This window comes from Mytilus galloprovincialis, chromosome 11 (assembly GCF_965363235.1).
Source record: "Mytilus galloprovincialis chromosome 11, xbMytGall1.hap1.1, whole genome shotgun sequence".
NCBI classification, from domain to species: domain Eukaryota; kingdom Metazoa; phylum Mollusca; class Bivalvia; order Mytilida; family Mytilidae; genus Mytilus; species Mytilus galloprovincialis.
Window position 1 is genome coordinate 40016015 of NC_134848.1, and position 17179 is coordinate 40033193.

The 17179-nt window shown below is 32.3% G+C and overlaps 1 protein-coding gene across 3 annotated transcripts in view; it reads right to left on the reverse strand.

Moving 5' to 3' along the window:
* The window catches only part of LOC143052175 (calpain-5-like), a 151596-nt gene that overhangs the window by 18875 nt on the left and 115542 nt on the right, over positions 1-17179 (reverse strand). The window contains exon 1 of one of the 3 annotated variants that reach the window (XM_076225132.1): positions 9237-9391. The exons of 1 other annotated variant lie outside the window; for it this stretch is intronic. Coding sequence is in view for 1 of the 2 variants with exons in the window: in XM_076225131.1 (XP_076081246.1) it covers positions 4436-4456 (21 nt within the window). In the remaining variant the exon portion in view is untranslated. Of the gene's footprint in view, positions 1-4435; positions 4597-9236; positions 9392-17179 lie in introns of those variants that run through there. One more of the 3 variants, XM_076225131.1, reaches the window with a different exon arrangement.

Sequence of the window (17179 nt, forward strand, 5' to 3'; positions counted from 1 at the left end):
TCTTTGAAGACGTGTTTTTCATTCAAGGAAATTGGACGAAAGTCAGTTTTTCGATCTTTTGCGGTTAGTGCTGATATTTTGTCTAAGTCTAAAAAATAATCAAATTTGTAATAAAAATATAATTTAACGGCATATTTATTTCATTTCCGTCATTCTTTGAAGTTTTTATACCTCAAAATCATAAAACAGCGAAATTGTGTCCACGGTGAATATGAGCACCCCACTCTACACGTCGCCAGTTAAACTGCATTTGTGACAATCAAATTACCAATTGACATCTCTTCAACTTCAGTAGTGTTATTCCCTGACATTTATGTATAATTGTTGTTTAAGTACATTGTACTTTGGTTATTGGATGATAACCCTTCGAAGAAAAGTTTACATAGTCTTATGACTCTTATCACATATAGTGCATCCATATAATTCATTTATATATTACATCCTTTTACAGTGAGCAAAACCTGATTGGTGAAAAGGGTTAATGTTTTTCCAGATAAATGAATTTGTTTAAATAATTGGACGATTTTAGTCTGCAAAATCATATTTATTGTAAAATATATGAGATGTTTGTGGTGCAAAAAGGCATGGGGGAGTGGGATGTATATAAACTCATCATAGATACCAGAACTAAATTTATTATATACGTCAGACGCGCGTATCGTCTACAAAAGACTCATCAGTGACGCTCGAATCCCAAAAAGTTAAAAATGCCAAATAAAGTACGAAATTGAAGAGCATTGAGGACCAAAATTCCTAAAAGTTTTGCCAAATACAGCCTTTTCTATTACTCTCCTCTCTGGATCGGCCACTGCATATTTTTACTGCAATGAACCTTGACCACGAACTTATATTGTCCGGAAATGACGAATGTTCTCTAAGGATATACTATATTTACATACAAAATATATAACATAAACATGTTTTTTTTTTTAATTGTTGGAACTTGTTGAAAATGTATTATAAGAGTTTTGATGGGGGTACAATCCAATGTACTACATGTGAAATTAGAATATCAATGAAACATCCTCAGTCAGGTCGAAACTTTCCAAATATAAATCAATATCTGCCAAATTAAGGTTGAAATACATATATAATATTAGTTAAAATATATTTATTTATAATGGATTGAGAAACAAGTTATTGCAACTTATATCAAGCCCTTTCCACTTTGTAGATTCGAGTGCTGCCTTGTAGCGGCATTAGTCTGCCCTTTTTCGAAATCTACAAGGGTGTCTTTTATGTGGTTCTCTCTTAACACGGGTCAACTATTCATCGCCCCCTTCCTAAAGACCATACTCGCAAATGTTGTCAATGGAGGGCCGAAAATTAAGTCCATATTTTCTACCCGGAGCGGGGATCGTACCAGTAACCTTTGTAGTAGTAGTCCGATGCACTAACCACTACACCATGGCTCTCTTATATTGCGAAATCTGATGAAAGTAATAAGTAACAGATCAATTTGATTCCAACATAACTATTATAAGAAAAAGTCAATTATCAAAATATTATATCAACCCATTTCTACGTTGAAACATAATAGTTATTTCAATAGAGAAAAAAGATCTATTCATTTACATATACACGCATACTGTATGTGTCTATTCAACACTTTAAAAGAGTATAATCTAGTTCTACTATCCATAGAAAAGTAATTTATTGTTTAGTAAATTGAACGTAGGGATTTAAATTTGTGTTTGAGAAGTATGGGATCAATGCACGGTTCAACTGAAATATTTCTGTATTAGCTATTGTGAGTTTAAATCTTTATTTGAATTTCATAATTCGAAAGCAGTTGAATATGTGTACCTCACTTTATAAATAACCAATACTAATCGATTTTTATTGAATATATTAAACGTTTATTTGAAGTGTATTTAGTTTTCTATAGAAATTAGAAATCTACCTTTACAAACAACGTGATAACTTGATATTGGTTTTTGACTTGATATATTGGAATGGTTTACATGTATACAGTATTACGTACATTGTACATGTATTCATCCATTTAAAAGAAAATAGGAAAATCCAGCAAAAGGTCGTCATTGTGTAATAACCCATTTTTACAGAAATAAAAGAACTAGCTCTATTCAAGTAGACAACGTCATGGGGTAACAAATTAGTTCTAATTAGATTAAAAAATATATACATTAGCTCTATTAAGGTAGCTTTGAAAAATAACATATATATATTTTTTAAAAGGTTTATGTTAGATCTTTAAAGTTTATATTCAATTTATTCATTGCTTTCATTGACACACCACACCACAAGACCAAATTACAGTTTATTCAAAACAATAAAATGCGAAACATCAATAAACGATAATCAATAGTTTTTAGACTCCTGACTTGGGACAGGCATATATTGAATGTGGCGGGATTAAACAAATTTATAAATCCATCACAACCGGAAAAAAACCACACAGACTACAGAAAGAAGATAACTCGCAGTTACTGACAGCTAGTTGTGCGGTCCCCCTCTTTGGCAGGCAGTGAGACCCAATTTAGGAAAATTTCTGGAGGTATGAATTCGAATGACGCACGGTGCAGATGTGATCAACTTTTGATTGGATAGGGTTGTCTGTTTTCAGATCGATAACTCTATCCGGGGAATCTGATTTTTCCATCCATTAAAAAGGACGGACCACCACGACCAAACGTGTAATACTTAAACCAACACTCAGTTAATCGTAAACTAGAAAAGATTTAGTGTGTGATATATTGTTCCTGTCTACTTTTGACTTCTCAGTACGTAATTTTGGGTTTTTTTTTGTCGTGGGTTGGCTGTCTGATTGATTAAAACTCACTTCTATTATTTATAAATATACTTTCAGTCGATCATTTGATGACGATAATGTGAAAAAAAAATCTAGACGTGTAAGGTGGTACCCAACACTTTCACTAAAATTAGTTTGGCTCGTTTAATTTTCATAAAATTTTGTCAAAGTATTTACTTTGACCCCTTAACAAAAATATAAAAATTTCAAAAATTTTACACTGGTTATATATCAGTTTGACAAACACCAATTTTGATCATTGAGAAGCTTTATATTCCTTTTACAACACAACGTAATTAAAACGTTTAGCTGACTTTACAGAGTTATCTCCCTGTAGTGTTAGGTACCACCTTAAGATGAATTAATTCGTTAAGAGGCTGAAGATACCAAAAGGCATCCAGATATATGGTAAGCACACATTTGGCGGTGATATTTCTATGATGTCACAATAGACAAAAAGAGTACATCAGTGTGGTAACGACGTTTATAGCTCTTCATGTTTTATATAAGCTTTGGATTTCAAATATTTTGGCCACAAGCATCACTGAAGAGACATGTATTGTCGAAATGCGCATCTGGTGCAAGAAAATTGGTACAGTTAATTTTATTAAACATATCATTGGTTCATTTGTGACACAGATATATTTGAAAGGTAACCAAACGTGATTTTGAAGGAATGATATCAGCTTGACCACTTGGAAACCCTTGCTACAGTAGCTTCCTTTGAAGTAGCGACCCTTTATTAAGAGGATAACGATCCATTTTATACCGTTAAACAGACACCCCTTTGATTTAATTTTAAATTTAATTTTTCAACAGCTTTACAGAATATCTAAAATATACACACACATACATAGATATAAGATGTGGTATGAGTGCCAATGAGACAATTGACCATCCGAGTCACAATTTATAAAAGTAAACCATTAAAGGTTAGAGTACGGTCCTCAACACGGAGCCTTGGTTCACACTAAGCAGCAAGCTATAAAGGACCCCAAAATTACCAGTGTAAAACCATTCAAACAAAAACATTTATGTACGATAGTCGATTCAATAGTTAAGCAATCTTATACCGCTAACGTACGTGAAATATACGCTTGGTGTCGGGTGAATGGCACATCCTTACCAAGGTCAAGGCTTTGCACCAACCCTTTTATGCTCAATAACCAAAGGGTAGTTTTTAACCTATAAATGCATATAGGATATAACTTGAACCGTTGCGATTTTTTTTTTTTTTTTATAACAAAATGCATATAGGATATAACTTGAACCGTTGCAAGTACTTTTTTAGTTGACACAGTAATGATTATTGTGACCCTCTTTCAAATCCCCCTTTCGACAACATAGCAATTGAAATACTACTAACACGGGTTTCCCAATGAAATGTTTGCCACTGGACGTCAAACATACACTTCGTTATACATTTTAATTGAATTTGAGTATTTGAAACACAATATTTAATTCTGTGTCGACTTCCTTTATTAACCTCCTTAACAAATTGAATAACATTTGGTTTACAAATGATTGATTTATTGACATACATTCTCGTATGTTTATGTAAAAATCAAACGAAACATTGACTAGTATTTTGTTAAACGGATCTGCCATTATCCATTTTAATTATTAAATACAATTCCATTATAGTTATAATAAATTCGTTACCTCCTTCGCTGTATCTGCCATGGTAAAACGTGTTGTTATATTCCAAAAAAAATATAATTGAATAAATAAATTGGTTTGCTAGTCCGATTGTACTTTTAACTGTGAAAAGCTGATTTTACAACCAGAAATTGCACGCCATATTGGATTGCTAAGTGAAAAACAAAACATAAATGGTTGATTAAATCTGAACTTTTGCTAATGTAGATGAAAGCCAGATTAGTCCAGGTTTAAACTGACCAACGAATTTAACTAATAGACCGTTCACTCGTTGTACATCTAAATATGTTCAGTGCACAGGGGTGGATTTGGAGGGACAGGGAGTCGAAGCCACTTTATCATTTTTTTTTATATATATATCTTGGTTAAATGAAGAAAAACATACAAGTCCGTTTTCCCTCTTTTTGATTTGCATTTTGTGCAATAAAATATACCATTTACAAAAGCAAACTCCAAATTTGACTGGTTTCGAAGCATGTTCTTAATCATCCAACATCAGAACTGTTCTATTCTTAAGACTTAATAAGGCGAAAGATACAGTTATATAGTAATTCAATTAACCTTCTAGTATTGATAACATTTACTGCATTCGAAGAACGTTTTTAATAAACTATCATCAGAATCTGTTCGATTTTAGATTTAGAACTAAGAAATCTAAGATTCATTAATGTAATAATCCAATTATTGTTCTATTATTCTCGGTCTATCTGGTTCACTGGAATAAGGTCAACGAAGCATTACTTAAGTAAAATTGTATTGACATCGTCTAACATTGCTGCATCGTAATACGTTTAGAGACCTCGGAAAACTCAGGTCTGATCTTCGACAAAGGGTCTACAGTGTCTTATAGATGTTTACATTTTCGTTCTTTGGGTCTGGTCGATAATTTTGCTAGTTGAAACTCATATAGCACATCTCGCGGTTTTTTTTATTGATAGAACGACAAGAATATCAAGTAAACCTGAGGTCGATAAAACAGACACAGTGATGAAATTTAGATAAGATGGGTCTAGCAATAGCAACATATCAATTGAGTAACAACACCAGGAATTAACATTTCTTTAATCATTACAAACAAAGATCAAAAACAATTAAAAATTATCAAATTATAAAATTCGATATGAAAAAATATTACAATTTAGATTAAAAAAAGGAGCGATAAGAAAAAAAACCTTTTCACTTTTTAAAAATTGTTTTTCCCAGTACAGTATAAGTGGATATTGAAGTATAGATTTAATTACTTTCTGCGATAACAGATTAAATGTTGTCAAAAAGTACGTAAAACATTGGCTACTGTACGACAGATAAATCCTTCGTTACATCGACCACTTCCTGGTGAGACTAACAAGTTTTTACAAATATCAATATGGTTTTTTTTTCAACTTTGCTTCACGTAAGAAAAATCGACCAATCTTACACAAATCTTTCATATACATGTAGAAGGGACAATTCTGTTTCTGCTTTAGTTTTCTCGTTGAAATTGTTTGCTTTTGTCATTGTTTGCCTTTATAACTAACGTTTTTGTACATTGATTTAGCCGTTAGTTTTAAAATTAATACGACTAGGAACTTCTTTTGTTTGTGAGAAGATTGAACGTACGACCTCCCGCAGTAAGCCATGCAATAGGACATAAGTCAAAGAGAACTCGACAAAACAATGATAAAAAACGAAAATTTGACAAAAGGACAAAAAAACTCGGTGAAGACCCCATCTAACTTCTTGAATTAAAAAAAATCATGTCTCTTTCTGTTTTTTTTTTTTTTTTTTTTTAGATATTTCAAAACAATTTTCTTATCCGAAACTCAGAATAAACACATATTTTGATCAGAGAGAATAAACAAAAAAATTCAGTCGTGCAGTGTTTTGCCATAAATTAAATGTAGAGTTCGACAAAACTCGTTCTTGCTTGATGCGAGAAAAAAATAGAATGAAAGAAAAAACCCTACAACATGTATAGAGTAATTCACACTTTAAAGTTAAAACATTGTTCCGTTATTATTTTTAAAATGAATTTACTAGACCATAATTTATTACAATGACTCAATTGTTTTTTACAAGAACAAAAGTGTCTTTTAAGTAGAAATTTGATGATCTATATCATACAATGCATATCCTATTTATAAATATGCGTCCGTTTGTATTTGTTTTTAGCTTTAATACACATAGTTTAAAATTATCTTTGATATTCAAAGATTAGTACATAGTACATGTAAATATATTGTAAATCTACCTTCAACTGCTTATCGTCGCTAAGAAGTATCCTTTGGGCGAACTAGCCTCGAGTGTCTCAGGTCGCGGATTTGTTGCCCGACCAGTTAAAACCAAAGACCAAAAAATTGTTGTTTCTAGTTCTCAGCTAAGCACGCTGAGGTAAATAGCAACAAGAACACAGATAGCACAGACTGGTCGACTCTAAGTCAGAATTAAGTGTCTAGGCAGGACGATATGTCTTTCTTTGAGAAAAATCTGAATCAGTGTGCCAGTCTTATACACAACAGGGCGATACGTATGTAATATTAGTCAATGGACATAAAGCACTTATCTATCATCGACATTGGTTTGGAAATTTGTCTCTTCTTTAAGCATGACAAAGAAAAGAAGACGTTGTAAAAAATGTATTTAATCGATGCTAATATTTGAAAAATTATATTCAACCTATGCCAAGATTCAAAACTCAATAGGGGTTGTTATGGCAATTAATAAATAATTACTCAGTCTGGTAAAATCCGGCGAAATACAGTCAGCTGTTATATATATTCTATTCATCATATGCCAACATTTATCCATACATTTTCACCATGCACTTGTATATCTAAATTTCAAAATTTTGGCATTGAATGATAACATTGCTGTAACTTGACAAATTAACAGAGATAAACTTGATGAGAACACAGAACAAACAAACACAATAGCAAAAACAATCTGAACCCAAGTGGTAAATAGCACAGGCGCTTATTGAACGGCCCCACGTGGAAAATAAGAATAGAAAGGCATTACATGTTAACTCCTGTTGCTGTAATATGATTTGAATGTAGCTAATCAAGAACACATCAAATAAGTGAAAACGTGTTAAAAGGTTTTAAAACATAATGCCTAATAAAAGTTAAAACACAAAACAAAACAAGTAGAATGAAGGGGAGGGGTCCGTTCCCAAATTGTCTACAGTTCCTACAATATAAGATCCTAGAAAAGATATCGAAGCATACAAAGTACCATTATACCAAACAAATCTGGCGGAAACAAGTAAAGAGCATCTAACAGTTCAACATATGTCACAAATTATACGGTGTACTCGAATACAGTTTGTCCCTGACTATTTAGTTCCGATTAACCCTTAAAGTAACGATAATTTAATCTGCTACTATTTCAGTCAAGCATTATTTAGGCTATTGTATAAAATTAGAAACTTAGTGCAGAGACTTTCTTTCCTACATTTTTTATCACGACAATGTGGTAACGGGAGAAACCGTGACGTTGAATAAACTAAATATGTTTGACAGATCTATTGAATTATGATCTATTAACTTACAGTTTTTGGTAAATATATATGGCGTATATTTAACTTGATATGCAAGTAAAGGGTGCTACTTATTGATTTACCAGCAATTGCAAAAGTAAAGGGAATTTTCCAATTTTTTTGGTGCAAATTAGTTGGTTTTTTTTTAAAAGGTCGTAACAAATTCCCTAGAGGTCTTGATTTATGCATAAAGAAGCAATTCGAATAATGCTGATCGGAAACATGTAATTGATTCCTCATAGAACAAATGAAATGCATGACAAAGCAATTTCATTATTTCTGATTTTTTTATTTTTTCTCTCGTTATTCTTGATATACTTATACAGTACATTTACACCTAGAGGTTTAATAAAAAAAAAAGAGAATAAAGGGAATATTATTTCACTGCGAAAGAATCAAACTTATCGTAAAAGACGTAAAATACAAATGTATTTAAATATTCTTTACATTATTTTAAGGATGTCTTTCATCATTTCTTAAGCAGACTTTATTGACTGAAAACCTTTTAATAAGGTATTTAATAACCGCTAAAACTGAATGATGATGTAATTAGGTTATGTATTGGTTTGTATGAATTTAGTTTTAATATAGATTGGAATTCGGGTAAACTTAACGTTATTATACATGCTCATTCTATTCCAATTCTATCATTACATATTTTATGTGTCACAAAAGACAACAAAACTCAGACATTTTTACCGCATAGAAATAGTTTTAATGGTCGACATGTTTCACAGAAAGTGTTGCCTTTTGTGACACATATTCTTTTATTTCAAGACAACTGTGAATACCTAGTGGAATCCACTCGTGTTTACCCACACAATCACCCCTTCATGTGTTGGTTCATTTGATAGAATTACATTACTTATTGTACTACATGTATTTGCTAATTTCAGCTAGATTATGACTTAATAACTATACACTTTTTATGCATCGATAAAGCTTATTGGCTAGCTTTTCAAAATATTATACAACGTTTATGCCTAGAACTATAGTTCGATTTCCCTCGAGATCAAGATTATTTGAAGTGTTCTACACTGAACTAGTATTCAAAATTTGTTTCTCTTTCAAGTGAATAATTAAATTACTTGTTGAGTTTTAAATGCACACCTAAAAAAAATCAAATATGGAAATGGATATTATTAATTTACTTTTAGTTAGAGCCCCGTTAACGCTTAGTACGGTACATTTTAAATCACATAGTACAAGTATAAAAATCATGTCACGGAATAATCTGAACGCCTTGTTTTGAAAAAGGATTAAAACTAAATTAAATAAGCTAATTACCTGAACAAAATGTAGTTAAATCCAGATAATCCCGCTAATCAGACGACATAAAAAAAAATTGTCCGGTTAGGCTGGAGTTATTTCCCCTTTCTCATGGCGTGACATTCACATTCAATACACATCTCTAGTAACAAGCAAAATATTTACAATGTTAAAGTATTACACTTGAAATATCTATTGATTTTCTATAAATTCACCTGTTATTGAATGCTATTGGGAGTCATGAATTGTGACTAAAAAAAGATAGCAAGTTTAAATGATATGAAATTAACTTTTTACTGTTGAACGATATACACCTGAATAAGAAGAAAGATCTTAGGTAAACAATATATGATAAGGAATTTAATTATTGTGTTCGGCAAATATTGAATTATTTATAGCCCTTTTGTTGAGATATGAAAACCTCATTCATTAAAAATCTGCAGAAATAATATTTATTTGTGCAATTGTCATAATCTTTTGAATATTGACCGTTAAGTTTCCTCTTAAATTCCATGGTATGTTATATTCCTATAAGTTCTCTTTAATTAAAGGATGCAATGTGTGTAGCTACAATGGGTACACACAATTTATATTAACATCTTTTGAATTAAACTAAGGAGTCCGAACACATATTTAAAGTTGCAAGTGAGCGATTTTACTTATAAATAGATAATTATATCAGAGGACATATTCAAGCGGCTATTTTCTTTAATGATAATTATATTACACTGTACATAATTAAACCACTTTTATAGATAACTGTATAAGATATAACCTTAACTCAGTCACTTTCTTTCTGTTTACTATACTTTATTTCTTTTGCAGTATACAACCTAAATCGTAGGAGATAAGCCAGTATCGTTTTATTTTTAATATTAACTATACAAACATGCAAAAAACATGCGTTCTTATGGTGAAATACTTCAATGTTGATTGTAATCGTAAACTTAACAGTACAGTGGCAAATATTTCATGCATTTTCAAATGAAATTATTATCAATTTACTGTAGTTTACTCAATGGGTTCAATCGCAGTAAAACAATCTTATCTTCCAAAATAAAATATTATATGTTTAGTTATTGTGGAAATTGCTTATGTTACATGCAGATTCCAAAAATAATTTCAATGATTCGTTACTGCATATTTGTACATACTAACTTCCTAATAGACGCATCTCTTCCCTACATTGGAATGACTGATTGCTTGTTGGTTGCATAAGGTCAAGTGACGAATATGTCATATAATTATGTTCAGTACGAAAACAATTAACACAAATTCAAAAGGTACATGTAGATCCTGTAATAAAGGCAATTCGAGAAGACAATTTGTACTGTCACTGGAAAAAGTACATTGGATAGGGACAGAAATTTTGCCTTGTAAAGCATCTTCACGTGCAAAAAACACGGCACTCTCTTCATACGAAGCATCCAAATTTACGTCTCATATACCTGGACAAATGTAATTGAAAAGTGATTAACCCCGCTCAGACAATCGGATAGCTTACTTTGACAAGAGTCGTAGAGCCTATAAGAAGAGTCTTAGAGCCTATCAGAAGAGTCTTAGAGCCTATCACAAGAGTCTTAGAGCCTATCACAAGAGTCTTAGAGCCCATCAGAAGAGTCTTAGAGCCTAGCACAAGAGTCTTAGAGCCTATCACAAGAGTCTTAGAGCCTATCAGAAGAGTCTTAGAGCCTATCACAAGAGTCTTAGAGCCTATCACAAGAGTCTTAGAGCCTATCACAAGAGTCTTAGAGCCTATCAGAAGAGTCTTAGAGCCTATCAGAAGAGTCTTAGAGCCCAACACAAGAGTTTTAGAGCCTATCAGAAGAGTTTTAGAGCCTATCAGAAGAGTTTTAGAGCCTATCAGAAGAGTCTTAGAGCCTATCAGAAAATTGATTTATTGATGATTGTTAGTTGCCTTTAATGCAGAGGCAAATATTTTATGCCAATTTATGACGAAAACAAATTAACAATAAATAAAATCCAGTAGTAGAGGTCAACTGGGTTGCATATCGGGAAAATTTAGACTGCCACGGGAAAGGGGTAAATTGGATAGGGACAGAAATTTATCATTGCAACAGTCCACATACGGACCCCTCAGAGTTGTTGAAAGGGTTCTGAACGTGCAGAGAGCGAACACCCTAAAAACGGTTCATCGGATTTAATATCTTTATTCTGATGGGACGTGGCTAAGTACACGATGCATGCATCCCGCACAGCCAAACGGAAGCCTCACTTTGGCAAGGGATTAACTGCAGGTCGGAAGAAGATCTGTAGTGACCATATTTTTATTTTCAAGTCACTATTGGGAACCCGATTAGAAGATGACCTAAGTGAACATATATTTACACGACAGTCACTCTATGGGAGAAAAGGGGGGGGGGGGAGATTTGTGATCTTAATAAGGCTGTTTGGTGGTATTTTTTGTTTTGTTTGAGAGATTAACCTTCAACATTTGATTTACCCAATTCTGAACGTGTTTTTTTAACAAACTGTCCGAAGTTGTCGTTAGTAGCGAACAAAACGCAAAATTTGCAATAAATTTCGTCCTGTGAAGTTGAAAAGATAATGCATGGGAAATAGTGCAGCCACGCATAATAGAAGTATATTTTTAACCCGTATATTTCACGTTTATGAAAAGGAAAAGAACTGGGTGAATTCCAGTTTTTATTTAGAATGCTATACATTTGACCGCTAGGTACAGATGTGGAAATAAAGTTTGCAATATCCTTAGATTCAGCAAGTGTCATTTTCTAATAACAAAATCTTATATATATATATATATATATATATATATAAGTACGTCTGAGTCAGTGACAACCCTACAACAGATGTATCCATCGGATCGCCATCAATGATGGTGATACATGGCTGTGTACATAATGTATATACAACTCGTCTAAACATCAACCCAACAATGTTAGATCTGTAAATTTCCTTGCGAAAGCAAATTTACAGATCTAACATTGTTGGGTTGATGTTTAGACAAGTTGTATATATATATATATATATATATAACAAGTCAATTATATTTTGTAGTGTACAGAATCATATTACATGATCCATCGCCCTGTAAGATTGATCGTTGACTATTTATTCAGTCATTTATATATATATATATATATATATGATAGGATGAACAAATATTTTTCTTCAAATCAAGCTAACAAATCCGCTAGTGCTTTAAAAAAAAAAGCTGTCTACCTGTAAAGTAAAACCCGCCATCCCAAAAGAATAAAAACGTCAGGACACTTAGGGAAAGATCAATATTTGTGACTTTAATTGCAAGTATAGAACTTCAATACATTGAAAGGTATAGAGCATTGCAATACATTGATTAGCGTTAAAATGTCGCTACAGGTTATTACACATTTCAATTAATACTATCGACGTTAAATCTGTCATTTGATTAATTAGATGTATAGATTTTGTATTTACTTTATCATGTACAGAAAAGTAGTTTATTAATGTAAAAAGATAAAAACATAAAGTTAACTGTATACGTCATTCGTACAAGAAACTGGTGGCAATATTTTGCGTTATAGCATTTTATTTCGTTGGCTTACTCGCTTTCTTATTTTTCACTTAAGGAATGCAAACTGTTGTCTTTTCAGAAAATAAATCGAATGACGGACTTGCTTGCGATTTGTCATTAGGAAAAACAATCGGGTTGACTTGGGCATAATCAAAACATCACCAAGACGAATATCTTCATGCATATTCTATATTTTGTTTTGCGGATTTTACAAATACTTGTACAGTAACGATTGGTCGGAATTGAAATATATAATCCAACATTGAGGTTATTGTAATTGTCGCGTGTCATATAGCTCTTTCAGAAATTTTCAAAGCCTTAAACTTACGTATTGCAAGGCAAAACTGTATGCTTGTTTGACGCCATCATGATATACTAGTAGATAATCGTTATGGTATATTTGAAAACACTAACTTTGACTGCCAAGGGTGAAACACAAAGGCCAACGGCTGGGTGAATTATAGCATTGATTCTTTACGGTTGATTATCATTTATCCAACTTTTCAAAATTACAGGTAGTACCAACTCCGTAAATCGTCTTACTTCTTGTTATAAAGATCATACATCTGTAATATGATAGAAATTGTATTCAACTTCTGTCCATACCATTCGTACATACTAGTAACCCGTTATATAATATGTATGTATACTAGTGAATCCGTAATATTCCGTTTTCCCGTTATTGTCCGTAAATCCGTGCTTTGTAAAACTCTGATAAAGAAAAACTAAAAAATTACATCATCCAGTAGGCACCATGCAGTAGGGACCAATATAAATTCCAGATTTCGTTTTTCAATAGTTAATTCTATATGTATTTCATCTTTAAAAGTTCACGAAAGAATGTGTGTTATGAACAAAATTTATATGTTTGTGTCTGGAAAAAACTGAAACTTTTTTTTTATAATATTACATGCATGTTCATTATCAGTTAGACTACTTTGTGTGTACTTAACATGTTTCTCTAATGAACACAGGAGACTGTCTTTCTTATTAAAGCTTTGTATATATATACAACTTGTCTAAACATCAATTTCGCAATTGTTTTGTTCTTCCCTCGCCGGAATTCGAACCCATGCTACTGAGATATCGCGACATCAAATCGCCTGCACTGTACCCGGGGCACACGACCACACGACCTGGGCGTCATATAAAATGAAGATTTCGGTGGCCGGGTGTTACCTTTCCACGTCAGTTTTAATCTTGCGTCGTACTACTGTACATGATATACAAAGCATGAAGATGTTATTTTTTGTGATACTTTTTCATATCATGCTACTCGCTTAAGATGGAAAATTATCGCTAGTAACTAAGGAGGCATGTGGCGTTGCTAATGAAATTGACATAACATTGACAACGTCGTCATAGGTAAAATAGCGATATACAGATTATCATTGGTCATCTCAACTTGATTGCTTTTCTCGCTTTCGCCGTATCCGGCTCAAGCAAGAAACCCAATCTCGTTGAGATGATCAACGATAATCTATATATATTTATATATTCTTTAAGAAGAACTTCTCAGTTTTCTACCTTCGCTTATAGCACCTGATTGGTAAATGAATATATATATATATATATAGAATATTTAAAGTTCAGAAAATAAAAAAATGATGTCGATGTGTGATCGTTTTGTTGAGGAACGTTTTTTTTAAATTCTAATTACATGTGTATACAGAAAAAAAAAATCATTAGTTACTTTACATTTAACACCGGTATCAACTGGTTTATTTTCGATTGTCCGACACTATTTTATCATGTTAAATTTTCTTGCTCATAATTAATTAAACAATGCAACCATTGATTTGTAATATCAAATTAATTAGTTTTTGATTGAGCATATCAATTTATTAATATGAAATGTTGAATAAATCATCAGTTAAAATGTGTTTTTGAATATTGAAAACTATGAATTATAAACGATATCTCTATTGTAATTTGAATAAGAATTATCAAGATGAGAAAAGATGAGACAATCGCTATTTTACATTTTCATTTAAGATTTAAACACATTCACGCAATTAATTTCATCTTCATGTATTTATGAGAAACTCTCCGCGAAATCCCAAATGGCAAGAAAATGAACAACAGTTATATTTTTGTAATAAAAATCGAACGCACCCAAACAGTGTTTACAAGGTATTTAGCTGAGATTGAAAAGTGCTATTTACGATATATTTATTCATTTGTGGAGAATTTTTTCAAGTCAGGTACATTCATAATTGTTTATTAACCATAATAACACTATCACTGTGAATATAAATGAGATAAATAAGAAAGTGAATTGAAATTATCCAGTTGATATTTCGTCGTTGAGTAAAAAAGTATGGCGGACCAGTCCGGAGAAGAAAATAAACAAAACAAAAATAAACAAAATGACAATACATCCAGACAGAAGAAACGATGAATCTAACACTGACAATAAGTTAAAAAGAGCTCGGTCTAATGAAAATTTATCAGAAACCGAACAAGAGACTAATAAACGTCTGAAAAAAGATGACATTGGTAACGAATTGGGTGAATTAAAAACACTCATGTATGATCTTGCTGTTGAGATGAAAGATATGAATGACAAAGTATTTGAACGTATTGACAATTTAGAAAATACTTTTGCCAAAAACATTGTAGAAAATATTAGCAAAATGATTGATAATAAAATAAATAAAGAGGTGAATAAAGTGAAAGACGATTTTAAAGCTCAAATGACGACAGTAAACAAAAGGATTGACGGTATTGTAAATAAACTAAAGAGCGATATTAAAAACATACATACCGAGGTCGCGGATAAAGTGCGCACAGATTTAATCAGTTCACAGGCAGGTGTAAGTACTCAACCTATACAGAGAGATACAAAATTTGTAGTTAAAATGCTCCCTGAAACCGATGCGGAGAAGACAGACTCTGAGTTGACAAAAAATCGTGTATCCGCTATCATTAGAGATGGTCTTCGTTTACATGATGTTAGAGTTGTTGAAGCTACAAGAATAGAAAGCAAAGGAAGTCGCCCAGGGCTTGTGATAGCTTCGGTAGAAAATGAAGAACAGAAAGAGAAATTGATGAAAAGTAAGATAAAGTTGAAATATTCACGAGACTATCAAAAAGTTTACATTGAAAATGAACTGACATCGGAAGCACGAGTACAATTGTCAAATATGATGACAGTGCTGAACGGAATTGGCCGTGAAAAAGACTTTGTGGTTGTAAACGGTAAAATTCAGAAGAGAGCAAACAACACGAGATGTAGAGAATATGACAATGTAAATGGACAAAGACGACCAGAAAGAGAGGAGTGGACACCAGTACAAGGACGACATTTCCGTGGTCGAGGTGGTAGAGGTAGACGCGGATATTAGGAATTAGCGCTTGGTGTTTGGAACATTAGAGGGTGGTCAGCACGTCAAAATGATAATTCAAACTTTAGATGTCATGTTGTAAACGCTTTAAATTTTGATATTCTATGTTTATGTGAAACTTTTTTGAGAGAAAATGATAAAATACATGTAGAAGGTTATACTTGTTTTCAGAGAAACAGGGACAAAGTTCATGTTAATTCTAAGAGAGGTTCTGGTGGGGTTGCGGTTTTAGTTAAAAATGATCTGTTGAAATATTATAATGTTGAAATTTTAAACAGTGAAGTACAAGATATTCTATGGATAAAATTGAGTAATGAAAATGATATAATATGTTTATGTGTATGTTACTTACCACCAGAAAATTCTGTATATAATGACTCACTAGTTTTTTATACTAAACTGCTGGAACAGGTGTATTTGTATCAAAATATTGGTAAATTGTATATATGTGGTGATTTTAATTCTAGATGTGGAGATGCCCAAGATTTTATTGAAGGTGTTGATAATGTACAAATAAGAGAAATTGTTGATAGTGTGTCAAATAGAAATGGTGATTTACTCATTGAGTTTTTAGTAGATTGTAACATGTGTATGGTAAATGGGCGAATTGGCTCGCAAGATTTTACTCATATTAAAGGTACAGGGAAATCTGTTGTAGACTATGTCCTTACTCCACATGAACAGTTAAATGAGGTAATTAACATTAAAGTGAATACAATGTCAGACTTGGTGACTGAGTTATCTCTTGTCGGATACGAATCGATTCCGGACCATTCACTGTTAGAATGGGGCATACGAGTTAGAACCGATATGTCGGAAGTAGAACAAAACAAGAGCGGTATAGGAGCAAATCGGGTTAAAGGTCCAAGAAAGTTCAAGCTAGATGGATTGAATAACGAACCTTTTTCTAGTGAAAATATGCAAAATGTATTACGAGATACTATATGTCGAATCGAAGTTGCTTTAAACCGCAGTAAAGACGTTAATAAGGCTTTTGTCGAACTGAAACATTTACTTATTAAAGAATTGGAGCTAACATGTAAAGAATTGAAACCGCCCGTTTCTAATATGCGCACGAA